The sequence below is a fragment of the Micropterus dolomieu genome, linkage group LG06, assembly GCF_021292245.1.
Source record: "Micropterus dolomieu isolate WLL.071019.BEF.003 ecotype Adirondacks linkage group LG06, ASM2129224v1, whole genome shotgun sequence".
Taxonomy (NCBI): domain Eukaryota; kingdom Metazoa; phylum Chordata; class Actinopteri; order Centrarchiformes; family Centrarchidae; genus Micropterus; species Micropterus dolomieu.
Window position 1 is genome coordinate 10,697,733 of NC_060155.1, and position 26,189 is coordinate 10,723,921.

At 40.3% G+C, this 26,189-nt stretch overlaps 2 protein-coding genes across 9 annotated transcripts in view; both read right to left on the reverse strand.

Annotated features, from left to right (window-relative positions):
• lpin2 (lipin 2) overlaps positions 1-15,963 on the reverse strand; it is a 29,090-nt gene extending 13,127 nt beyond the window's left edge. The window contains exons 1-9 of one of the 4 annotated variants that reach the window (XM_046053047.1): positions 15,726-15,963; positions 10,612-10,812; positions 3,077-3,172; positions 1,576-1,931; positions 1,377-1,484; positions 1,172-1,298; positions 754-1,087; positions 526-625; positions 212-399 (exon numbers count right to left, since the gene is read on the reverse strand). In XM_046053047.1, coding sequence (XP_045909003.1) covers positions 212-399; positions 526-625; positions 754-1,087; positions 1,172-1,298; positions 1,377-1,484; positions 1,576-1,931; positions 3,077-3,172; positions 10,612-10,803 — 1,501 coding nt within the window. In that variant the 5' untranslated portion in view covers positions 10,804-10,812; positions 15,726-15,963. Of the gene's footprint in view, positions 1-211; positions 400-525; positions 626-753; positions 1,088-1,171; positions 1,299-1,376; positions 1,485-1,575; positions 1,932-3,076; positions 3,173-10,611; positions 10,813-12,571; positions 12,830-15,725 lie in introns of those variants that run through there. The other 3 variants (XM_046053046.1, XM_046053045.1, XM_046053044.1) reach the window with 3 other exon arrangements.
• An 855-nt stretch (positions 15,964-16,818) lies between these two features.
• myom1a (myomesin 1a (skelemin)) overlaps positions 16,819-26,189 on the reverse strand; it is a 24,646-nt gene continuing 15,275 nt past the window's right edge. For 4 of the 5 annotated variants that reach the window (XM_046050948.1, XM_046050947.1, XM_046050945.1 and 1 more), the window contains 19 exons: positions 24,916-25,100; positions 24,676-24,790; positions 24,301-24,457; positions 24,048-24,154; positions 23,642-23,686; positions 23,223-23,359; positions 22,942-23,086; positions 22,517-22,576; positions 22,366-22,433; positions 22,132-22,257; positions 21,233-21,316; positions 20,882-20,969; positions 20,732-20,770; positions 19,609-19,714; positions 18,499-18,662; positions 18,375-18,411; positions 18,118-18,140; positions 17,683-17,738; positions 16,819-17,527 (listed from right to left, as the gene is read on the reverse strand). In XM_046050948.1, the coding sequence (XP_045906904.1) occupies positions 17,267-17,527; positions 17,683-17,738; positions 18,118-18,140; positions 18,375-18,411; positions 18,499-18,662; positions 19,609-19,714; positions 20,732-20,770; positions 20,882-20,969; positions 21,233-21,316; positions 22,132-22,257; positions 22,366-22,433; positions 22,517-22,576; positions 22,942-23,086; positions 23,223-23,359; positions 23,642-23,686; positions 24,048-24,154; positions 24,301-24,457; positions 24,676-24,790; positions 24,916-25,100 (2,003 nt within the window). In that variant the 3' untranslated portion in view covers positions 16,819-17,266. The remainder of the gene's footprint in view (positions 17,528-17,682; positions 17,739-18,117; positions 18,141-18,374; positions 18,412-18,498; positions 18,663-19,608; positions 19,715-20,731; positions 20,771-20,881; positions 20,970-21,232; positions 21,317-22,131; positions 22,258-22,365; positions 22,434-22,516; positions 22,577-22,941; positions 23,087-23,222; positions 23,360-23,641; positions 23,687-24,047; positions 24,155-24,300; positions 24,458-24,675; positions 24,791-24,915; positions 25,101-26,189) is intronic. The other variant, XM_046050946.1, reaches the window with a different exon arrangement.

A 26,189-nucleotide genomic window follows, 5' to 3' on the forward strand; every position in this document is an offset into this window, starting at 1 on the left:
CCTGTCTAGCCTTTGCGGCCTAAAAGGGAAATGTATGTACATATGAAGCCTTCTAATGTGCCTAATAAGTAGTTGTAAGTAGTGAAACTTTGTAGTTACACAATGAATTTAGTACAGTATATCTCTGCTGGCTGAGATTAACTGTCTATCCTGCATAAAAGCACTAAGTGCACTTTTGACTACATTTTTTATGAGCGCCATTCTGGTGTACCTTTGGATATTTCAGCATTTTCTGTCAGGCCTCCACACAGAGAAAGAGTGACGTCAGGGAGGTCGCTAGCTGAGTCAGAAAGACACTCTGTCCCGCTGTCAGCTGCTGCACTGCCCACCGACTGTGGAGACTGTGAACCAGAGTGCATCTCTGAGTCCATCCAGTGCTTAGTCGCTGCCTCAGACTCACTGGAGCAACAAAAGAGTACAACACGCTATGTTTAGTTTTAAAATAGGCCACATTTAGCTTTCCATTTTTTTTTCAAAAACAGGTCAAGCAGCAACATTCATTAGGTGTCTCTTTCATAATCTAACCTCTTAGGAAAATATCGTGCAGCAACATCAGGTTCAAGTACATTCAGGTCATCTAGGTAGATATCCTCAGGACCCTGATGCTGGCTCCTCTTTGGGACACCTTCGTTCAAGGGCACAATTATTATATTATTATTATTATTATTATTATTATTATAATAATGAACAATCATAACTAGTGCTAAGTAGGAGATGGCTGAAAAAGTGCCAATTGATAACCACCAAACATACCTTTCTTCTTAGAGGGTGAATCGCTCTGTTGGTTGTTAGAAGGGGTGGAGGTTGCCACACTGGATGGCAGGACATCCTGGGGCTCTGTGGGGGTCACAGGGCTGACAGAGCTTATGGTGCTGACAGATGCGCAAGGACTCAGATGTGCTACAGTGATAGGGGTGCGTGGCTCGGGCTTGACAATGGTACACACAGAGGAGGTGGCACCATCTTCCTTTTCATTCTCAGTCTCGTTCTCCATGGCCTCAGAGCTGAGGATGACGCGGAAGTGGGTGCTCTCTGATGGGGTGATGGTCACTGTTTTTAGTAGTTCTGGTTTCTCTTTTTTGGTGACCTGAATATAGGATTACAGGGTTACTTAAACGAGGGTATGCTGAAGACAATATACTTAAGAATGTTAGTGGAGAGAAATGCTTACCCTAGTTGTTTCTGGAAACTCTCCCCAGGTCCACTGCATGTGGGACTCAGCTCTGAGCAAACTCTCTGAGGGCCTGACCACCAGTTCAGAATCACTCTTTGGAGAAAAGGCCTGAGACAAGCCGTGGCTAAAGGGATAGATAGGCAAATGCAAACAATAAGATAAGAGTCTATTTACGTGTCTCTGCATTCATGTCAATACATACCTATCATCTGCCGGCCAGTCACCATCAGACAGTGGATAGCCATCAAGGTTGTGTCTGGCTGCGGGTAATTTGGGGTCAACGTCTCTCATCGTAGTCGCTGAAGGTGACCTAAATCCAGGGTGAAACAGATACATTAAACAGATCAAGTAACCCAGTTCTGTTTAAACAGATCTTGGTCAAGCATCGACCCGGAACCTACCTTGAGACACGTGCTGTGGCTTCCTCGTCAGAGCTCAAGTCCATCTCAAAGATCTCTTCGTTTTGCCCAGTGTTGGACATAGCAGCAGTCGTAGCAGCCGGTGCGTTAGCAGCAATAGCGTTACCAGTAGTGACGGACATGGGCGGGGTCAGCTCCTCTCTTCGCGGGTCTCCTTTGTGCTTCTTCCTCCGTCTCTTCTTCTTTTTTGTAGCTGTGGTGCTCGGAGCGGGAGGCTCCTCTGGGTCAGCGGGGTCATCCTCCAGATCTTTTGCCGCCCTGTGCTCAACCTCTGAGATCCAGAACAAGTGACTCTCGGTGGGGATTGGGGAGGTGGCCAGATGGGCAGGGACGATCTGCTAGAAGATCAAACGAGAATGCAGGAACTTACAGGTTTAGGATATGTTTAAACAAGTGCAAAGCAAAGCAGCATTAATGACCCCTACAGTGATGCACAGATCGCAGTTACATCTGCTGATCCGAAAGGCCAGGTCATAAGAATGAACATTATTATTAATAGCCCTATTAAAGAGAGAGGCTGTGAGCATTTACAGGTATAGCAGCGTTACTTCATTCATTATTTAAATCTCCCGACACGCCGACAGGATCAGTAAGGATCTAATGTTTATTAATGTTCTGTATTTGTCTACAAATCCAGGTTCATAAAGTTAAATTGTCTGGACCGATTAATCCTGATCTCCATCAGAGCTGTTTAAACGTGTATTTCAGAAGCTAAACTTTTAATTCTGTTTCGTCTGGAGAGTTTCTGTCAAGTTTATAACTACAGTTTTGTTGCTAAAATGTCCCACGATGCTCACAATATTTCTGTGACATTACTGTGTGGAAATTATTAAAATTACTGACTCCAGCCTCTCATACATCAATACAACACACAATAAAAAAAAACATCTGGAAAGCTTGCCCTGCTCAGCATAATTAAATAGGCAATATAGCCGACAGGGACTGGTAGAGGTGGAGTGAAATATCCATGCGGGTCCATTCTCTAAATCGGAGAAAATAATTTGTTAGGGTGGGTGGCGGGTGGATGATTTATGCGTACATGTGCACACGGATGACGTCATAGCCGATCCATGAATCACCAGTGTCAGCATTATTGAAGTCTGACTGAAGTCCAGGAGAACAGAGCTATCACAATGAGAGTTTGGAAATCTTGAGAAATCGCCTGTCAAAATGTCACAACTGCAAAACAGTGGAGTAATTATTTCCTCACACAAACATTGCCCTAAACTTGTACGTCAAGATTCTTGTAAGCATTAAGATTGTTGTTGGTTCAAGGCATCGAGAGACACTGTCTTTCTGGTGTGGTGAGCACAAAAACAATGCTGAATCTGGTATGATCATCAAAACAAGTATGGAGTTTTCTTCAAATAAATTCTTAAGGCTGAAACACAAAACAATCTAATTCGAGAAACGTTGAAAGGTTCTTTTTTATTTTTCTAAAACAGCGGGCTTCATTGAGCTGTGTAGTTAACTGGGTGCTTACATTCAGCTGCTCGGATTCCTGGACAAAAAAGGCCTCTCCATTGTCACCAAGCTTCATGTGCAGCTCTACTGGCTCTCCGTTCACTTCGATGTCGATCTGGAAGAATTTGGCAGAAGACACAAGCTGAACTCTTGCTGTAATGGTACAGTAATTGTGAAGCTCTTTCTCTTAGTAAATCAAGATCAGGACACTGAAAAGGGTGTTTACCTGACATCTAAACAGCATGTATGAATCTCTCTATATAAATCTAGATTGTGTCTTTTTAAATGATTTTGAAACAAATTGGGGCTGTTTTATTATACTTCCAACAAGGCACATAAAAGTCCTGTAGCTACTTAGAGGCCCATCTTTCTCCTGCGGCTTTAGAAAACCTAATAAATGTATGTGTCCTCTGGGCTTGAATTATGTGGAGCCTGCCTGCCAATAGAACAGGGCCATTCATGTTTGCCAGGCAAACCCCCAGTGGACCTGAGGCCAGTCAGAAACTTTACACCACAAAAGCAGAAAAACAGATCACGTCTGGCAGAGAATACAGAGGCTAGTTTTTGACTAACAAGTGCTCTGCTCACTCTGAGAACATGAAACCAAATCATCAATATTAATTCTCAACCCACGACCACCAACATTATCTGCTTGTTTTTTTTATGATCTGTTGTGTTGTAGCTTTCCTTTTGCTGATGTCCTTCGCTGACAGTGTGGTTTTGCATGCAGCCTCAAGATTTAATTTCACCCCCTCAAGGTTGCTAAGGGGAATGTATGTATGGTGAGTGATGGCTGGGAATTTCAATGCCCAATTAATAGTGAGCCAGAATAAATGAGGGTCCTCTTCAACTGTTCACAGTCAGCGACAGGTTACATTCACTAGAATGGCTGGGCTGGGGATTTGCCAACTCCATGCTGGATTACTGGAATTACTTGCAATGGCTGCCTGCAGATGCTCAAAATTAAAACATACTATTGGGTTGTTTCTCTCTGACAGCACTGAGCAGTGTTTACCCTATATGCGTTCAGCAGTGGTGCGCCACTATTAAAATGTCATCATTATTATATCGCTATAGCTATACAAGTTACTACCGACTTGTCCAATGTTGAGATCATCAGGTACAAACGTAGACTAAACTGGTGTAGCCGCTCTGTCCTGTACAGACTAGTTCATCCTCAATTATTTTTCAGGTTTCAGATGAGTCTGAAAAAGTGGTTGTTAGGAAAAGAAAGGACGGAGGTGACTGGAGGAGCTGAGGTTAGTGAAGCAAACTAGTCCTAATGAGGAGACGTCTCTTTTTGGATTTTAATGGGCAAATAAAATGCACGTCAGAAAGGAGGTGGTTTCTCATGTTGCCTATTTTTTAAATGAATGTCTATACAGATAAAAGTTTAAGCTGTAAAATGAAGACATAAAAGGCAAACATGAACAATCGTATCTATAATGATTCTGAGGTCATATTATTACAGAGTTTTCCTGCCATTAAGCCTTAGGGGTGATGCCCAAAACATGCTGTGCCATAAATGTAAAATCACTGTGGAGAGCATCATAACCAACCAAATTACTTTCCCCAAATCTAATGGTTGTAGTTCCTCCCCAGTAGACTCATCTTTGAGTGTTGTTTATTTATTATCTGCTCTAGCTTTTCCAACTATTTGTTCAGAGATATGGTGAAAAAAATGGCACAATATGATGTGAAATTACATATTTTTCATTGGAAATTTTCTCGGGGGAGGACCTCAAAACCCCCACCCTCCTGACCAATGTTATGTCCTGTATATGCTTCAATGTGGCATTTGTGTGAATATTCTTTGTTTTGATTTGTACTGTTTTAATGCATGAATTGTTTTTTGTGTCTCAATTGTGTGTAACACACTTAGTATGTCTACTTTCTTCTGCTTAGTTTTGTTGTAAATATAATTGTAATGTATTTTATTAGATTTATGCCTATTGACAACTGGCCGGGAACAACAGCTGGAAATTAGCAGTAGAGGCTAAAGCTGCTCTTTTTATCAAAAGAGACTTTCCACAATATTATAAACAAATAAACTAAACCATTACTACTACAACCACCACCAAAACATTCATCTAAAGCTCACATAAAACTATGTCAAAACACTGAAATTTTAAGCTATTATAATGTGCATCGCATGCTCATGGACACAAGAGCAATACTGCTGAGAGATGCTGTGTTGGGGTTTTATATTCAGACATACTATGTACTACCACAAAAAAAAAAAATTTGCTTCATTTGCTAGGATGGACTGGAGTTGATGCAAAAATCTGCATCAACTCCATCCTAGGGGAAACACTGCTCAGGTCATATTTTGTTCTGACCAGAAGAACAAAGAAGGGCAGAAAAGAAGTACTATTTTTGAATAGCTGAGTGTAGTTATTATCCCAAATGCTTTTTTTAATAATCAAACAGTACTTTAAAACCCATTTCTGGCTGCCAACCAAAGTGACTAGTGTATGGGGACAGACAAACCATACACAGCCAAATGTAATTAGTATTTGGCCGGCAACTATAGCTTAATTCCCATTCTGGATTTTTAAAAATATCTGCATGTCAGGAACAAATCTGTCATCACTCATTTGGTCTAGTACCACAACACACACACACACACACACACACACACACACACACAGCAGCAGCCCTCAAGAATCAGATAAGTGAGCTCAGGGACACATGCATGACTGTTACACAACAACGCTTATTGTTGAGGCCTTCTTCACGTTTTCTCCACCTCCCACACATTCAAGTTGTAGAGCTGTTGCCATAGGAACCACTCATTCAGTCCTCCGTCTGAGCCCATCAGCATTCTGGGTAGGTGGTGAGACAGTGTCAATCCCCCACAAATCATCACACACTCTGGTCCACATGCAAGCAAATAAGCTTTAAGTGTCAAGTCCTAGCACACCATTACTGTTCTAAGAATAGAAGGGACAGGTTCACCAGTGATAGTAATGTCGTGGGAAAACACATTTTAGCCATTACTACTTAATAACTAAAAACCAAGGACTATTCTGAATCTTTAGAAGCTGATAAATTTAAGTAACCTTCACTTCACACACAAGTTGGGTTATTAACTGAAGCTAAAGCAGGTTTCTATTAAGATCCTTCTAGGAGAGCTTTTGTTTTTCTTAAAATCACAAACAATATCAAAACCACTGCAAGCAGGCTTAACTTGGCTTAACGCAAAATGTACTACAAAAATGCTTTCTCAAGTGAGAAGTGAGCGCTAAAATTGTCCCTCTACAGTGATTAATTGGATCTTCTCTGCAGGCGTAAATGTATAGTAGTAACTGCTATCAGTGACGGAGAACATTCCACCTATGCCCTACAAACAGAACCAGACACTTCCTTGAATGATTCAAAGATGACTCCATTGAAGCTATAAATTCTGACTAAAGCCCTAAGCATCATAAGTGGTAACCTGAACAGGTCAACTTATATTCAGTGAGGCACAGATGACCCAATTCATGGATCTTTTACATTGTCTCCTACAGCTTATGAATATGGAAGAAATAGAATTTGTTTTAAACCTGTTTTTTGCTAGCCTAAATTAGCAACCCAATAAATATGTTAACGTAAATTGTGGATGCCTTACCAACAAAGCCACGGCCAAAAGTGCCAAATTCAAGGCTTCAAAATGGTAGTCCGCAAGTGACGTCACGGTGGCTATTAGGGCCGGGCGATAATTATCACGATAAATGTCAAATCATTATTTCTTTCAAGTTTAAAGGCTAATTTTTGCTCCTGAGTGAAAATTGAAGAAACCAGATGGTTAATTATGTGGTTTTTCTTTATGGTCAGGATGTGACAAACACTTGTATGGAGGACTGATCCTGACAAATTCAGAAATAAACACAGAAATAAATAAATGCTCAATAAATAAACAAGCATCTGATTAAACAAAAAAAATAAAGTAAATTAATGTAGGCAGTAATTCAATTATTCAAGGAGACATAAGTGTATATATCTATTTTAATTAGCTTCTTTACTTATTCATCTTAGTTTTTATCTGTTATCATCAACTTTATTAATTACTTATTTTTTTAAATGCATTTATTTGTGTGTGTGTTTTTTACTTTTCCGTAGCATTTTCTACCCTATTTATTTCTCCTATGATATTTATTTCTGCCTGTCCTTTTTACATTTCTCTATGCATTTCTGCCTCATTATGCAAATGAGGAAGGGCTCTGTCTCAAGGGGTGAACTTCTCCCCTATTGGTGGATCAGTCAGACGGGAGAGCTCTAAGCCTACTCCTGCCTTCCTTCAGTGCACCGAGGTGTTTAGAAACTCTATTTGAAGACGATACTACCAGCCATGTCTTCCTTCACTTTTCGTGTGGACGCTCTGACGGACAGTGTTTTCATTTAGTGACGCATAACTGCAGGAAAGTGAGCTGTTGTTTCTGAGAGTCACCTGGTCAGTTAGTCACAGCTAAATCTGGAGTGCACTCCTATTCGAGTATTTACGGTAAATGCTCCCACATGAAGCAGCTCCTTGCTCTGATGTTTCAGCTGCTGTTTCAACAAAAACGCCATTCAGGATGAAAATTCAACCGTGGTGTTGTGCCGGGAGATGCAGTGACTTAACCAGCAGTGAGTAAGAAATATTATGAATAATACATGTAATTTAATAAGCTATGAGGAGAGTAAAAGTCCGTTAGCCGCTAGGCTAATTTATGTAGTGTTAATATCATATAGGCTAAAGCTCTTAAGCTAGTGGTGGTGACTAACAAATAAACTACTAACCTGGCAGTTACCATTAAGAAGAATTTTATGCTTCTGTTAATTGTGATTGCTATTAAGCCGTGTTTTATGTGTGGTGGTGAAGTCAATTTAAAGTTAACTTTACTGCACTTAACCAGTCGAAATGATTTAATAAAGGCTAGCTACTGTACTTCTATGTCTTGCACAGAAGACAGTAGGAGGCATGCGGAGAACATAACCATATTCGTCAGAGAAGCAGCAGCAGCAGCAGAAGGGCAACAAAAAAAATAATCCCCAAATAATAAAATAAATTAATTTTATATTTCCCTTTACATGCCTTGTTGTTTATGTGTAGATACAGAGGAAGAATGGGACACAGCACACATCTCATCGTTACTGTGTGTTAGAGCATGGGAGAGCAGTGGATATTTTTAATACAGCCTACATCCCTAATATTACTGTGTAACTATAAGTGGAAAACATTCAAGATTTTGTACAACTGTCTGCATGGTTTATTCATCTTGTGTAATGATAATAAATAGGCCTACTAGGCTCCCCTCTACTTTGACATTTAAGATTAGCTGTGTTTGATCCACCTTCATACACATATTTGACATTACTGTACAACTTGAGAAAGGTAAGTTTTCCGCTCCAGGCTGTCTATAAGGAAAGCATTTTTGGGATTAAATGGGCTTTATTAGCTGCTGCAGTGCAGGAAGAACTGCATAAGAGAAATGCATAATAAATCCTGGGACAAAATCTGCCCAAACATACTGTACAGCATGTAGTCTAATGAACAAGCCTTGTGTTATAGCTGACTGAGAGTGAAATGTTTAATTTTTTTAATTGATGTGGTCATAGTTGTCCACAACTCAAATCAGAATTTAAGGAGAAATGTATGTATGTATACCACCTCAAGAAGACTTCCCATCAGAAAAGTTGGAAGGTATTTCAATGTACAACTGCAGTACTTAAATCTAAGTAAAGTAATTTCCCTGACATTTTTGTGTTATTTTACTTTTAATACACATGACATAACATGTTTTATACTTCCTGTGAATATAATCCAATTAATCTTATTTTCATACTATATATCTGTATATAATTTGATAAATTATGTTGTATGTGGTGCTTACATCGTGTGCTATTGAGACTTCATTGCCCTCTTCAGATAAGACTCTCAGACTGCAACATGCGTCTTTGCAAAGAGAGAAACAGACAGAAAAAAGTCTAACTCTGCCTGTCAGCTCGCTCTGCGCCATTAAAACTGAATTTACCATACAGAATACGAGTGCACTCCAGATTTTGCTGCAGCTAGCTGACCGTGTGCTTCTCCCTATACCGCAGTTCTGTGTGCACGCCGCAAACTGAAAACACTGTCTGTCAGAGCGTCCACACGAAAAGGGAAGGAAGACATGGCTGGTAGTATTGTCTTCAAATAGCACTGAAGGAAGCCATCTGACTGTGTGAGGAGCAAGCTTGTTGATGTGTGCAGGTAGAGTAGGCCTAGAGCTTTCCCGTCTGACTGGTCCACCAATAGGGGAGAAGTTCACCCCTTGATACACAGCCCCTCCTCATTTGCATAACAAGGCAGAAATGCATAGAGAAATGTAAAAAGGACAGGCAGAAATATACCATTGGGGAAATAAATAGGGTAGAAATGCAAAGGAAGAATAAAACACACACACACACACAAATAAATATATTTAAAGAAGTAATTAATAAAAAAAGCTAAAGATTATAACGGACAATAAATAAATGAATAAGGTAATTATTACAAAAGGTGAATAAGTAAAGAAGCCAATTAAAATAGATACATTTATATCTCCTTGTATAATTTAATTACTGCCTAAATTTATTTATTTTTTTGTGCATTTAATCAGATGCTTCTTTATTTATTTATTGAGCATTTATTTATTTCTTTATTTATTTCTGAATTTGTCAGGATCAGTCCTCCAGTTAGCACATTCAAACTAATATATTTTCCAACAAATATGATTAGTTAATCTTTCAGGCCTCTTTTCCTCAACAAAATAAATATTTTAATAGAAAAATTTAGACCTAATTTGTTCGTGATTCAAATTAATTAAAGCAAATATTTATTGACGATATATTGAACATTTATTATATTGTTATTGAGGAAAATTATATTGTGATAATTATCCTTACTGTTTTATTGCCCAGCCCTAGTTAGTTAAGAGTGCCATCACACTACCACACATTACACTACCAGATGAAAAACTGCAGCATTTACTAAATATTATGGCTATTATCCACATCCCAATTTCAATGAAAGGGAGGCTAATTTGACTATACATTCAGGGAGATGTCAATCAAGCACATTTTATCCACATGGCCCTGAAAATTGGACTAATGGGCAAATAAATGAAAACACTTGTGTGGCAGACCACTTGAGTGTACAGCCTTTAAATTAGTAGTCAGTAACCAAAAACCTGAAAGCAATCTGGCTTTGTTTGGACACAACCTCTAACTCATTCAGTACTAGCCACAATTACTGTATGTGCCAAGTTGTCTTGAAGACTGATTATCCTGTATTGCAATTCAAAATAGCACAAATTGAACTACACATTGTTAGGAATAAGGCCTGGTGCTTCAAAGGGAAATAAAACTAGCTGCATTCTCTCAAATGTGCATTTAGTAACACCTATGTGGATTCATAGGATGTGGAGGTTTCTTGATACGGAGGTCAGGAATCACAACAATTACACAACTTCAACAGGTCAGTGAGAGAAAACACAATGACAGCAATAACAATAATAACAACAACAACAATAATAATAGTAATAATAATAGGAAAAAAGTTAAACTTACCACTTTCTCTTTAGAGCGCAGTACACCCAGCTTGCCAAAGCGCACATGGAACGGTGAGCACTGGTAAGTGCCATCTCTCTGGCGGACAACCACAACATCGATGCAACCTGACAATGTGGCCTGATTTATGCCCTTGTATAGTTCTTTGACGGTGACCAGCACCTGACCTGCCAGCTGGCCTACGTAGTTCATGGTGTCCGCCTGGGGGGCAAAATAACAAAATATTAGCAGAGTCAAGGGAAAGACAGGATTAGGGAGTAATGTTTAGTAAGAGTCTAGAAGAAGAGAGCATTTTGGAAACCCTAACTCTACTTTTCCACTTGACCTTCCTCTCTCAGTCTATCCACTGTTGTCTCTTCTTTTAATCTTCTTCTGGACAGTTGACACTGTCTCATTTGTCTTTTGCTTTCATCTCTTAGCTCACACTCTGTCTGCCTGCCCTGTGGTGTCTGTTAACTCCTGACCTGCATACAGGCTGACAGAGTGCCACTGTAACCCTGTCACTGGCCGCTGTCCCACATGAGGAACATCAGAGAGGGGGGCGGACGGCAGGGCTGCAACAATGAGGCGAGACAACCTCACACAGAGTTCCCACTGCTCTGCTGCCATGGAAGCAGGTGATTTCCTGTTTACATTCATAACTCTCGGCTAAGTATGTCAAATACAATAATAAAAACCATAGTTCTGTCTATAATTATATGTGCTTGAATTAACTGTGCAGCTTCTCTCAAAGCATTTTTTGTCACTTGGTAGAAGCAGTTTCTAAGACTGTAAAGAAAATTTATAAGCAATCTGTTGAAGCTACAAAATCAGAGAGAAAGTTACACACAAGCTGAGGCTAACCATACATAATCACACTTTCCAGCCTTCCTGTGTCTTCTTCACTGAGTTTACTGAATGAGATTTTGTGCAGTCATACGTGCACTGTAACAGAGTGCATAACTATTATCACTTGCACAAACATGATTTGGTTTGCTCGGGTCAGGGTCTAGTTTAGTGGCGGTTGTAAACACATTCCCCTGCTGACTTCATTGGGTTTATGTAACCTGAAATGCTCCTGTCTCACACTGACCTTTTGTTCAGATCCTAGCCATGAGAGCAGTGGGGAGTAGGGTAGAGAATAGGGGCATTTGTGCAAGGGTGGCATCATGGACTACTGGAAGCTGGCATTATATGTTTTTAATCAGAGAATAAGCTAGTGAATACATAGCAATAGAATAATAATATATGCAGGCTACTTAGATTTCTCACACTTCTAAACACACACTAATGAAATCACTGGCAACACTGTAAGTTCAAATAGTTGAAGAGGGGTTTAGATGATTTGAGGTGAGGCAATCGGTCAACAACAGGAAGCTGTTTCTAAGAACGTCAACCACCATGTGAAGAGTTAAGGCCCTTTGTTGACAACATCGGAAAAATCATCTTCTAAAGTTTCACAGGAGTGGTCTGGAAAGGCGCCAGTATTCAGTTATCTAGAAAGTAGTCACATGTGACAAATATGCTTTACCTGGCTCTGCTCATTGTCTTTTTCTTCCTTCAGTGTCAACTCAGAAGCACACACATAAGTAGCAGCTATATTGCCAAATCCCAAACTACACAGGACAGGCTTGGTATTTTGGATAAAAAATGACTAGCTGATTAGACAGGAGATGCAGGTTTCATGACCTAGCCTAAATAGTTTTGACCATCTCAAACATAAAACTCTAAATCAGTGTCCCACCCTCTTCTTTCTGACTAAATTCCTAAGAGACAGTCTTGAATGCAGCCCTAAAACTGACCTCATCCATCTGATTCACTGTGGTCAGGTATCAAGCCACTATGCATGGCTACATTAAAAAGCCAATAACCCAAGTAACCTGCAAACACAAAAAATAGAGGATGACTAACAAGAGTAGTAGGCCCTCCAGCATCAAGCCAAAGCTGCATCCGACTAACAGACTGGTCAGCGCTGACTCACCAGGGACCAAGACGACCTCAGAGACAAGGACTCATCCTGTTCACTGTTGTCTGTGTTGTCCTCCGTGTTGCTTCCCAGGAACTCCCTGTCCCCCCAGGATCTATGTCTCTTCATCACTGTTAGTGGAGCACCAGCTCTTACTTTGCCCACCTCTGGGTACTCCAACGGGAACAATTTTTTCCTCCCTCTGATTATGATAATGCCTCCCTGCCATCCTGTATCCAATACCAAATATGCCCACCTAATCACGTTGGAGTAACCCCCCCCCTGCCAGCGGTAAATATCACTATGCCGCTATCTGACGCCAGTGGCAATTGTGCAACACTCTCATAAATTTTGACATCCTTCTTCTCAGGCTATTCTTTGCAGGATGTGCACTTTTGCTCGTCCAGTCAGCTGACAGGACACAAAGGGTTCAGCCAATAGGATAGCCTCTTTAAAGTAGCGGTGTGTAGCTGATAAGGGACAGCTAATTCCTGTGAACGGCCACGCAATGTTTTTCCCCTGATAAGAGTACAAGCTCAGAGGGGAAAAAAACAAGCAGTACGGAGCAGTGTGACATTCAGTCACATGTACGGAACAATCTTTACTTCGTGTGCTAGTCACTGTGCATGACTAATCTAAAAGTGGGAGTTGATGACATTGATTGGCTGCAGGAGTCAACCAATGGGACATTCAGTACATTGGACTTCAACATGATGATATTTTGTTGTTCATTACCCCTTGATCACACAAGTAAACATAGGAAAGTTCTGTAAATACAAAATGGATAATCTCTGCAGGGATTAGCCTATATTAAATATCAATACCTCATATCTAATTTTAAGCATATCTACACTACAGTGAATACAGATGGAGTGGGTACACTAATGACCATGCAGTCCAAGCAATTCAAACATGTTTTTGTCATCAGGAGGTTCTCGCTGGTCCGACTTCTGGCATCCTAGCCTGGTTTAGCTCTAAGTGAATGCCTAAGATAAACATAATGCATGAGGCTCTTCTAAGAAGGCCTCATCGCTAATGTCCCATCTGCTAAGCCTTTTGTGAACACAATCAAACAAAACACAGAGACCCCACTGAGTGCAAGGCTGGTGGTTCATCCTTTTCCTGTGCTAGGATCTATTCTGTGTTCAAATACTTGACAAGAGTCATGAATAAACAGATGAATATTACTTTGGAAATGAAATGTTATGAGTTATTATAATATAAAGTAATACATTACTTGTACCGTGTACTGAGTCACAAACAACCCTGCAGCACCTGAAGACACTATGCAAGAATGTAGAAAGTTATTCCCTATTAAGAATTGCAAGACCAGGCATCTGGGTATTATGGTCCTAATTACTCTTACTAAAGAATTATGGTCTTCAGCTGGAAAGATCCAGTGCATTATTTTTTTGACAGTGACAAAAAAAATTTCAGTTCTGCAAGTGAGCTGGCCAACCAGACCACAAAAGGATCATGTTACACTCTTTCGAGTATTAGGTTACACCATAGAGCACAAAAGGTCTGTGTAAAATAAACTGACAACCACAACCCCAGACAAATAGTGTTATTTTCAGGTCTTGTGTTGAAATGCATGGCTGATGTGAACTCTGGAGATACGCAAAGCAGAAGTGGTCAAAGCCTAACGCTAATTCGGCCATGATTGAGGCTACACCCTGTGAAAAAGAAGAAGCCATAAGCACTGTTAAGCGTTTGTTTTTTCTTTTAAGTGAAGGTACTTCAAATCCATTGTTTACCCAATCTTCCTCAGCTGTGGCAAGCGTAGAAAGGGACATCCAGACAAATGTTTTTCATGTTTGGTAAACTGCAGTCTTCTTCACTGAGATTTCAGACTCACTGTGTAAAACTCAAAGTCACAACCAAGAAAGTTAGCTTTGGCCTTGAGCAATAACCACTGCTGCCAGCTGCAATGTGATCAAGTACACCTACCTAGTGGATGCTTTAAAACAGCCCTGCAATAAATGTGTTTTTATTCAGCTTTATGGTAATTTGGAGGCTGTAGTTTGCGGCTGCACTGTGTGTTATACTGGTAAGTGCTTCTAGTATTTAGTCTGCATAACACATTACAACGTTACAGCCCCACAAACTACAGCCTCCAAAATGACCATGAATGTAGTTGAACACCTTGCTAAATACAGCTAACAGGAAATGAACAATTGTGAAAAATAATGCATGGTTGTTGTATTAGACTGCATTCGTTTTAGCTGCTAAACCTAATAAAAACTGGCACCTGAGTGCAAATGAGTTAAATTGTACTGCTGTCCTAACAAAGCTCAGTCAAGGTATTTGGATTTGTAGGGTTACCTAAGATAATAGTGATAGACCGACTTAAGTGTCAATGATTAACTTACAGTATGGAGCGGGGCTAACGTATCTCACATTAACATAAAACGCCTGTAAAACGTTTTTATCTTAACCTACTTGAAAACTATCGAGGTTCTAGTTTAGGTGTTTTCAAGTAAGTTAAGTTACCACCCACAGGCAGGCAGATTTGATGAGGTGGCAAAGACGTAATAGTTAAGTAGCTAACGTTCCCTAAAAAACATGAATTGACACAAGCTTGCTGTATGTCGCACACTTTTTGGGGCTAAAAATGCTAATTACAGAGATTAAAGCTGGCATGTCGCTTGGTTGACATGCCAGCAGAACACAAAAGCCTTTAACGTTACTGAAATTGCGGAAATAAAAGAACAGAAACCAAAAACGAATATTGGAGTCTGTAATGCTTGCCATTTGTAGCGATGTAAAGCGCACACAGAGGAGCAGAAAATACTAAACAGGTAAATAAATGAATGGAGACGGGGCTAGCAGTCTGCCAGCCAGTTAACATCTCGGCTAGTTTCAATGTTATCGTGGGGTTACCGTTAGCTAATAGCAAACGGTGAAACTTTAACAGTCAAGAGTCATTGCTAAAGATGCGGCGCCGGTTTTTAATTAAAGTGGTCACGTTAATGTGTTGCGTGATGAATGCATTTACAGTCACGTAGCTACGTCTCCGAGTTAAATGAATCCATCGTAGCTGAAATTTGTTAGCCAGCTTACATGCTAGCTAACATTAGCTGACGGTACAATCAGAAATATGCATTATCACAGGCAGCGGCGAGCGGCAGTCAAATGGGTTGAAATCACCGTGTCGCTAACTATTTACCTTTCGGTTGTTTCAGCGGAATGCTGTCGACGAATGATTTTATGGTGTCTTCAGTGAGTCCCCATGTCTTTGCCCGTGAAACTCCTCAAAAGCGTCCTGACGTGTCTGTGCTTGGACCACCGTGGCTGGCTGACTGGTGTGTGTGGCTGGAAACAGGCAGCTGAAGTTGATGGGACAGAGCCGCACAGTGGCGGCGCACTCGCACAGCTGGCGACACAGTTTGGTCCAAGCACGGTTAAACTTCATTCACAATGTAATGGAGCGGCATCATTCTATTTAGTAAGACTTTGCCCTGAGCGGCCCATCTTAGAGGACATTTATTTACAAGTGTTACACAAAGGATTGCATATGTGGATGAGAGGTCAAATCTCTCTTAAATAAATACTTATTCTGATGCTTGGGACTCTTGGTTCCCCTTTAACGAGACAACTTTGGGAACTTATAATGAGTTGCACCTTTTCTAATAGGCCATCATTAATGGCACAAACCCATGAGCTTTTTGCAAATCAAATCATTTAACGTCAATGAAGGCAATGCATTTCTCTCAATGAATGGCAAAGGGAAACCCCTCTGACGGTGCAACTGTTTTTTTCCCCCAAGAATGAGTGCCTTGAGGAAAAAAGACACGTTTAACTTGTTCATTAAACACACAGCCCCAGTCCAAATGGTGCAGGGGAGGTTATCTCTATGGTTTTCTTCCATTGTACCTCAAATACAATATTACCACCACTTTTAACACATACATCATCTGGCGCTAACATGACTACTTCTACGGGAAGACCTTAAAGTATTATGCCTGCACAACTTTGTAGTTTGCGTGAGACGCCTTGGGTGAACCAGTTTCATCATGTGTTGTCACGCTTAAACTAGCCTGCTCTACATGCGATCAGGGTTTTCCTGCTCCACCTCTTCGACAAGCTGTTGCAATTATTGACACATATAGCTTGCAAACAGCACATGTAAGGTACATAACATGCATGCACACAGAGCAATTTAAAAAGAACAGCTATAAAAAAAAAAACACCAAGAGCTCTTAATTGGCATGTGACATATTCACTGACACATTTTTCCAAATCAAATAGTTGGTAGGAAGTTCATGACATAATTCTTTCCTTTATTTAATTTTTTTTTTTTACAGTACATAAACCTTAGGCATGCCTTGGTTTAAGAGGTCAAAGACTTTCCGAATTAAATACTGTAATATTCTAAGAAAACAGCTGGCCTTCAAAGCTGTTAAAACAATCACAGGTCAACCATTTCCCATGATTATACATGATTTTTTCTGCTGGTAGTGGCCAGAAGACATGTCAAGCAACTGCAAGCACACAATTATCCTCTCTGCATCTCATTCATTGTTTGCTTCCTTGACAAGCAATGCCCAAAGCTCTTTAGCCCAGCACATGAAAGACGCAGGAGCAAGCAGCTGTATTCATCATTTATTTAAACTGCTTTGGTGCACCGGCATGTGCCGGGGTAAAATGCTTTGGAGATAGCCCAGTTGTTCATCTTTTCTGCTTTATTTCATCACACTGCGTCATCGTTTAGCCTTTTTTCTCCTCCTCCTCGTCTGGGTTGTAGACGCTGACGGTGAACTCGCCAGCCTCTGTGCCGTACTTGTTCTTGACCACCAGGGCATATTTGCCAGAGTCAGACGTGCTGACGGCGGCGATTGTGATGCTGGCGAACTTGCCGTGCTCGAACTTGAGTTTGTAGTGGTCGTCGGACACCAGTTCCTTTTCGTTCTTCATCCAGCATACCTCAGGTACGGGCTCGCCCCAGACATTGCCAGTCAGGTTTAGGGACTGAAGAGAAAAAGAGGACGGCACGGGTTTGATGTGTTCCAAACAAATACACTGGATTCCACTGGGGAAAGAGATGCTCCAAGGAATGACACAATGAAAAAGAAACAGGAAGGTGAGACAAAGAGCTTAACACAGTGAATATTTAACTTATGTACCTTGCCCTCTTGGATTGCAACCACGTCTGGTAAGCCTCCAACAACACGAGCGCGGTCTAAACAAGAAATACAAGAGTGAGCCAAAAAGCAAATGTCAGTCAACCTGTGGAGCATTTGTCTGTTGAAACACATAATAACATACACTGACTTTTAAACTCATATTTTTAACTCTACTCTATGCATGAATGATATTTTAAATAAGTTTTGTCTAGAAATGTCCTTTCCTCAATTCCATATTGCAGAAATATAGCCATCTCATCTCCTGAAAAACCATTTCCCACGAATGATCTTGATATTATGATGACCAATGGACTCATGTATTTTCAATTTCACTGAACCCAAGTTTAAAATTCTATTAAAGCTGCCAGGAAAATGTTACATAATTTCATAGAGCGGTGACTCTTGGGAGAAACCAAAGAATAAATAACCACTTACTTCTCTCTGCGATCGCTGCCGCCCTACGGAAGGAAGGAGACAGACACTGTCAGAAGCATCTTAAAATGATATCGCAGGCAGAACAGTTGCAGCATTTTCTTCCTGAGCTATACAATCCCAGGAAATGTATTTCAGAGCTTCTCAAAGGGCTCACAAAGTACACAGAGTCTATTTTAAGTTTGTGTTGACTGTTATCAGTTATCTGGGTTAACATCCTCTTCGAATAGAAATACAGTCAGATGAGTTTGTTTACTTACTTGAGCCTTTGGAATTCTTCAAATGCCTCTTCCCATGCTGCCCCAGAAAAAAACAATAATTACATTAGCACAAACATAGCCAAAGTTAAAAAGTTAATTGTTTGACTTGAAAAGTTTCACTCACCCTGGCCAGTCAGATCAAAGACTCTCTTTACACCGTCCTTGCCATCGAAGATGTCCATGGTGTATTTGCCCTTGTCCTTCTCATTGGGCTCATTGATCTTAAGCCAAAGCTGCTCTCCTGTGACTCCAGACTTAACTCTCTCTGAGGCGGCAATCTTAGCATCTCTAATGGAGAAATGGGCAACACAGAGATCAGTAAATACCAGACTGTATACCGAAAGCATACAGTGATCTGCTCAAGTACAGTAAAAAGAAAGATTTAAATCATCCTTGTATTGTAACAAAATACGAGATCTGATCTGACCAGATGGTGAGAGCTCGTCCCCATCTGTGGATTGTTTTCATATAACAGAAGATTACGCAGGGGAGCGGAGAGTGACTATAGTCAAATAGTCCAATTTAAACACTTTCTTACTGTGCAGAAACAATTTAACTATGGAAGTGGAACAATTATTTTTGAATGCAATGATTCTCCCACATATTACATACTGCTTGACTAATTGGTCTCAGACATGTAAATCTGATCATCTAAAGCCTATTTAAAGCTTTGAAGATCTTTGACAAAAAGCCAAACCATCACCATAATCACCAAATTATCAACTTTAAAGCTGGGATTATCTGGTAAAATTCTTTTGTGATGTTTAATCTTGTCTGTTGTCGTAAGGTTCTGCATGTCATTAGTGCTTCTATGTGTCTGGTTTGCCAAATAGGTTTGCTTTTCATTTTTGCTAAGTTTCTACAGCGTATGTTCTTTTATGCAGTTTTATTTTGTTTTATTTGAATGTATAACCACCCACCCAGGGAGCACAGATGAAAATGAGCCTTTTGGCTAAATCTAACACACATCATATTGTTAGTAATGAATGTGTGGTGTCCCTGATACATAAATGAATAAAGTAAAGAAAAGCAAATATGTTATTATATTGATCAAATTATTTTACGTTATGTAGACACATTTTTGTGGTTTGGTAACATATGCATTGAGCTGCGTAGTTTAACATGGTTGCGTTCATATTGATTTGTGCCAGTGGCTTTCATTTCATGTGTATGCCAGACAGGAGATTAGAAAAGGATGTCAAATATGTAAGTAATTAAAGTCGATTTTACATACTTGTGGAGCCAACCAACACGCAGGTCCTCATTGTAATATGTGATCATGGAGTAGAGGATGATGCCGTGTTCAGTACTGAGGATTTTGATTTCAGAGGAGGACGTGGCTGGAGGGAAAAAAAGAAAAAGGCAGGAGATTATCTACATTCCATGGAAGGTAAAATAAAATGAGATACTTTATGGAAGATTTTACTGGACTTTAATATTTGTAACCCACAGAAAACAATCCACAAATGTGTACTATGATGCACAAATATTTCCATCCATCCATCCATCGTCAACCGCTTATCCTGCATGCACAAATATTTCACTATCTACAAATATGTATTTTTACACTTGTGATGTGTACACACAAAACAGTTGTTGCACATTTGTGGATCATTTCCTGTCAATTTGCAGGTCACGTTACATTTGTGACTTCCTTTTTACGCATTTGTGGAATTTTCCATTTTCCATTTGTGGAAAATCTCAAAACAGAGATCTGTAAATGTGAGAGCAGTTTATTAGCTACACCAGCAGATGGCGGTAGCGACATTGCCTCTCAAGAGTTGTAAGAATATCCATTGCAGTACCCAGGGACATCTGTAGGAGACAACAACTTTTGCTTCTGCTGGACCACTGGAATCTACTTAGTCTAAATTTTTCTGTACAAGTGTAGATAGTTTACTATTGAATACTTTATCACTGTATTTACAAATTGCACTGTATTTTGTGGATATGATTTTACACAACACAAATGTAAAAATACATGTTTTGGGTAGGTGAGATATTAGTGTATATATTTTTTTATAGATCTCCGCAGTACACATTGGAACAAATTGGACAAATGTGTAAAAAGGAAGTTACAAATGTAACATGACCCACAAATTGACAGAAAGCAATCTTGCAAAAACTGTTTTGTGTGTAGAAGTTACTCTGTATTTTTGTGGATATGATTTTACACATCACAAATGTAAAAATACACATTTGTAGATTATTTTCTGTGGATTACAAATATTAAAGTCCAGTAAAATTTTCCACAATACTTATTTAAGTCTGTAGCTTCTTTCTGTGGTTTCCTTTAGTGTGTGTTCTATATGTGGTTCATCATTACTGCTTGGTAAGTGTGAGGTTTAATGACTCACCAATAACCCTGAACAGCTCATTCATTACAGCTTGGTATCCTTGGGAAAAAAGGATGAGAAAAGCAATTAATGTCATATTCACTGATGCACTGATTTCCACTTTTCCACTTGATTTTTCACACACTCACAAAATGAGTGAAGAGACTTTACCTGCATCCGTCAGATTGAAGGTGCTCTTATCTTTGCCTCTGTCGTCCCTCAGGAAGACCGTGTAAATACCTGCGTCGGTCTTGGAGATCTAGTTTGAAGGAAAAGCCACTTTAGAGTCCTTGAGACGGCAATGAATTCCCTTCTACCGCAATCAGAGGGGAATACAGTATAATTCTTGGGACTGATAACAGACAGTGGAACAGCTAGACAAAGACCGACTAAACCGAAAAGGCAAGCTTTTCTCCCGCCTGAGATGCTGCAGGCGTCAAAATGAACACATAAAAAAGGTAAGACGAGGAGAACACATGGAGAAATTATAGGAACTTATGGCAGCAAAGATTATGTCCACACTTTGGGTCTTGGCGGTGGAGGAACGTCCTCTGCAGTTGGCTTTTTCCCTCCTTTTCCTTTCTTTTTCTCTTGCTTAATAACCCACTGTGAATTAGACAGATAAGCCAGTTAATGCAAATGCGAATGACAGGAGTGGCGATGAACAGGCCGCCTCTCCTGAGCTCATGCAATGACACCAACCCTCTCTTCATGGGTAATGTTTGTACATCAATGTAACTTCACTGGCATTGACAATGACTGACAGGCCAGATTATTATCCACAAAAATGGACAGCTTACCAGTTTTAGAATTTTTATACAGTTGCCAGGGGAGTTAAATTGAATACAGAGTTAGAGATGAAGTTTATGAATTAATCACACAGATAAACTATATAATGTGAGAGTGAGTGGTTGTCTGTCTATGTGTGGCCCTGCGATGGACTGGCGACCTGTCCAGGGTGTACCCCGCCTTTCGCCCAATGTCAGCTGGGATTGGCTCCAGCCCCCCACGACCCTGTACACAGGATAAGCGGTTGACGATGGATGGATGGATGGATGGAGATAAACTATATACTGCATTTTTCTCATATGGGGATAAAGGCTGAAAAGCAAATCATTAAAGTCTATAATATCAAGATATACAATATCAGAATAGGAATTAAGTCAGTTGTACCTAATACATCTATTCTGATTCGCAAGTACGCCATGCTGACGTGCTGACTCCAGCAGCTCTCCGGCAGGACTTGGGAGCGTGAATATTTTTTAAAGTGTTTAATCATTTATGTGTCAGAGAGGGGTGGTTGGTAGCGTGGCATGTAGTTTAGGTCTACAATGGAAGCATAGCTGCATCAGACGCTTTTAGCCCTTTACTCATAAGCTCACAACTCCTCACAAAGTATGGCCTTCGTCTAATAGGCTGACCTTTCCAATATTAAAGGTCAGTTCGCTGTCCTTTCTCCCGATTTTCACAGCATCCTCGTCATCCTCGGCAATCTCAATGTTGTCCTTAGACCAGGTGATCTCGGTCTCTGGTTTGACATTTCCTATCTGCAGAGAGAAGGAAGGGAGACAGGAATAAGTTGTGCCACTTAAATTGCAACCATTTGTGTTGCTCCATCTTTTAAACAATCAAATATTTACAGTTACTTTTCTTACCTTGCATTTCAACAACACATTACATTCCTCAGTAACAGTGAAGTCGAGGTACTCGACAAAGTGAGGACCTGTGGACAGTCAATAAAAAAACAATTACTGAAACATACTTGTGTAATCAGTGTCACAAGTATGCAAGGAAAAAGTATCTTACCTTGTTTCCTGACCCATTCTGCCCTCTCAAATTCTGATTTCTTTTGAAGCTCCCTGAATTCTGAACAGCAAAGAAAAGGTAAATGTTAATCACCATTCCACAAAACCACACATCCTTTCAATTAAATCCCTAATTTTTGCAAACTGAAAGTTCAGACAGGCAGTTCATCAGAAAGCCAGCTACGACAAGAATAAAGAAGAAGGTAAAGAAAAGGTTGTCTTCTACTGCCCTTCAGTGGACACATACATAAACTGCAGCAAATGCAGTCCACCTACAACAGCAAGGCTTTGCAGTGTGTACCATAAAAAATGATCTGCAGGTTGGGGTGTCTATTCTGCATCCACGTTTAATATAGAAGTTCTAACAAATCTGTATGCGCAACTTCAACATGGAAGTAAAAAATTGCTTGCATTTGAAGGTCTTACCATCTCCAATGAGCACCAGACTTGTTGTACCCTTAGCTTTGCCGTCGACCAGGTTAAAGGTGAACGTTCCCTCATCGGTGACCTCCAGAGAGTCCATAAACATTTCAATGATGCCGGTGGACTGGTCGAAGTTCATTGTGTATTTCTGGAAGCAACAAGATACAGAGAAACCCCATCAGCTGTGAGGATAAGATCAGTTTTTGGAAGACAATACAAAACAGAAGTGGACACACAGAACAATAAGAAACATGTTGGACTTTATTTTTGAGTATGATTACTACCTTTCCCTGGGTTATGATGACATCATTAAAGACATACTCCACATGGCAGGCAGAAGTGCACTTTTCCACCTGAGTCCAGAATCGCACGCAGCCCTTCTCAAGCAGCTCCATGGCCATTTCATTCTTAAAGGGAATAACTGGAGAAAAAAAACACATTTTTGAAAGCTCTTGTAGTACCCACTACACATATGTATGTATATATGTAGCTAAGTAAGTAACCAGAGCTTGGTAACTACAATTTCCAAGACACACATGTTTTTCTAGAGTGTATTGGTGGAGTAAAGTGATAATGCTGGATATTCTAATTTCCAAACTATATCTAAAACAGTATGCACACGTGATAAATAAAATCCAATGTCGTGAGAAGTCAAAAGGTAAATGTGGTACTGGCAGTATCTGTGATGTGGTGGGATACTCACCAGGGAACTTGTGGTCATGGCTGATGTCCAGAAGACGCTTGAGACCTGTACAGTAACAAAAACAACAACAACAGAAGAATAAAATGTGTGAATGTCTTGACCTCTGCAAAAACCCTTCAGCATCAACTCTTCTGCTACTAGCACAAACTTGGATGTTACAACAACTTTGACAGACATCCAGCACAGAATAATGAAAAACAACCTTCAAGACAAGCACACATATACCCCTGAGTGTAACAGAGGTCAATTTGCTGCAGCTGTTGAAACAGGATGACAGACATCAGTACATACACAGCCTTTCAAGCTTTCCTCACACCTTTACCACTGACGTCACCCATAGAAATAACAAGCGCATCAAGTTACAGGCCTACAGGAGCAGAGATGCCAAGACTGTGGTGTGGCTCACCCTCCTCAGTAAGCGTGTAGCTGGAGGAGATGCCGTCAGTGTTGGTGACCACACAGGAGAAGGTGCCCAGATCCTCCAGTGAGGGACTGTTGAAGATAGCTCTGGACCTGGAGATGAAGACACAACAAGTTATGAGGAAAGAGGAATAACTGACAAGTGTTGTATTTTGCACACAAGCCTGGGCAAAGAACAAGTGGGTCAATTTTGGTCTTTGGAAGTTGCATGAGAAATTGAGCACATAAAGGACACTTACTTGCCCCGTTCAGTGACAATCGTCAGACGAGAGGTGTCTGTGATAGCCTGGTAATTCTTGGACCAAACAAACTCAGAGTTCTCAGTCATCTCAGAGCACTCAAAGATCATAGAGATCACACCATCATCATCAACATCCACATAAATCTCTTTGGTACCTGAGGAAGAGACGGTTAACACTTAGTGTGTGTGCATCACTGGATTTCAGATTATCTTAAACTCATGATTAAGCAACAAATGTTTTAATATAATACATGACAGTCTATATAAAAAGTGAAGACATGTATCAGTACTATTTCTACTTTTCCAGACTTTCCAGACTCGCGTAGGAACAGTATGAGACTGAAAGTGTGAGTTACATAACAATCACACTCACCAGGGCGAGTCTGGGCCAAAATTGGACCTAAGACTGCTGAGGGCTTTCCAACACCAGCGAGGTTTTGTGAACGCACACGGAAGAAGTAGGATGTACCAGCCTTCAGCCCCGTCACCTTAATGAGCAGTCAAAGGGAGCGATAGTTAAAAGGACACATTCCTCATTATTGGACATGCATCAGATCTCAACTCCAGAATATTTGTAGAAGCTCCGACAAAACAGCCTCTTCATTGTCCTCACCTTCATGTATTTCATCTTGTTGGCCTTCTCATGAGCAGCCTTCCAGCCTTTCTCTCCAGCAGAGGCCTCCTTGACATCCAAATAATAGCCATTGACAGGAGTGCGGCCATTAAAGGCAGGTGGCTCCCACAGAACCACGACGGAGGTGTCACGGATCTCCAGCACATGAAGACCAACAGGAGCATCTTGGTGGATAAATGAGAGTTTGAATAATGTGGGGATCTTTTTGAATTCTCACGCAAACTCTAACTGGCAAAAACAAATAAGAAAATGTATTTTGACAAGGATTCACAAAACAAGGAACATTTCAGGAAAGGAAGGCACATTCAGGAAAAAAAAATCTATATATTTTAAGACATACATTTAACATGTACCTGCAAGAGTTTGAAATGCAACTCCATTGTATTTTGATATTTTAAATATGTTACTAGAAGGAACTGCTGCTTATGTTTATTTCTAAAGTATATTGTATTAAATATATTCTGATGATCGCATGAATTGACATTTTATCGGAAACTAAAACTCAATTCCTTTAGATATTAATTTGATTATTTTCTCGATTAATCATTTGGTATATACAGGTGCTGGTCATATAATTAGAATATCATCAAAAAGTTGATTTATTTCAGTAATTCCATTCAAAAAGTGAAACTTGTATAATGTATACATTCATTCCACACAGACTGATATATTTCAAGTGTTCATTCCTTTTAATTTTGATGATAACTGACAACTAATGAAAGCCCCAAAATCAGTTAATGGTCTCTCAGTCTAGTTCTGTAGGGTACACAATCATGGGGAAGACTGCTGACTTGACAGCTGTCCAAAAGACGACCATTGACACCTTGCACAAGGAGGGCAAGACACAAAAGGTCATTGCTAAAGAGGCTCGCTGTTCACAGAGCTCTGTGTCCAAGGACATTAATAGAGAGGCGAAGGGAAGGAAAAGATGTGGTAGAAAAAAGTGTACAAGCAATAGGGATAACCGCACCCTGGAGAGGATTGTGAAACAAAACCCATTCAAAAATGTGGGGGAGATTCACAAAGAGTGGACTGCAGCTGGAGTCAGTGCTTCAAGAACCACCACGCACAGACGTATGCAAGACATGGGTTTCAGCTGTCACATTCCTTGTTTCAAGCCACTCTTCAACAAGACACAGCTTCAGAAGCGTCTCGCCTGGGCTAAAGACAAAAAGGACTGGACTGCTGCTGAGTGGTCCAAAGTTATGTTCTCTGAAGAAAGTAAATTTTGCATTTCCTTTGGAAATCAAGGT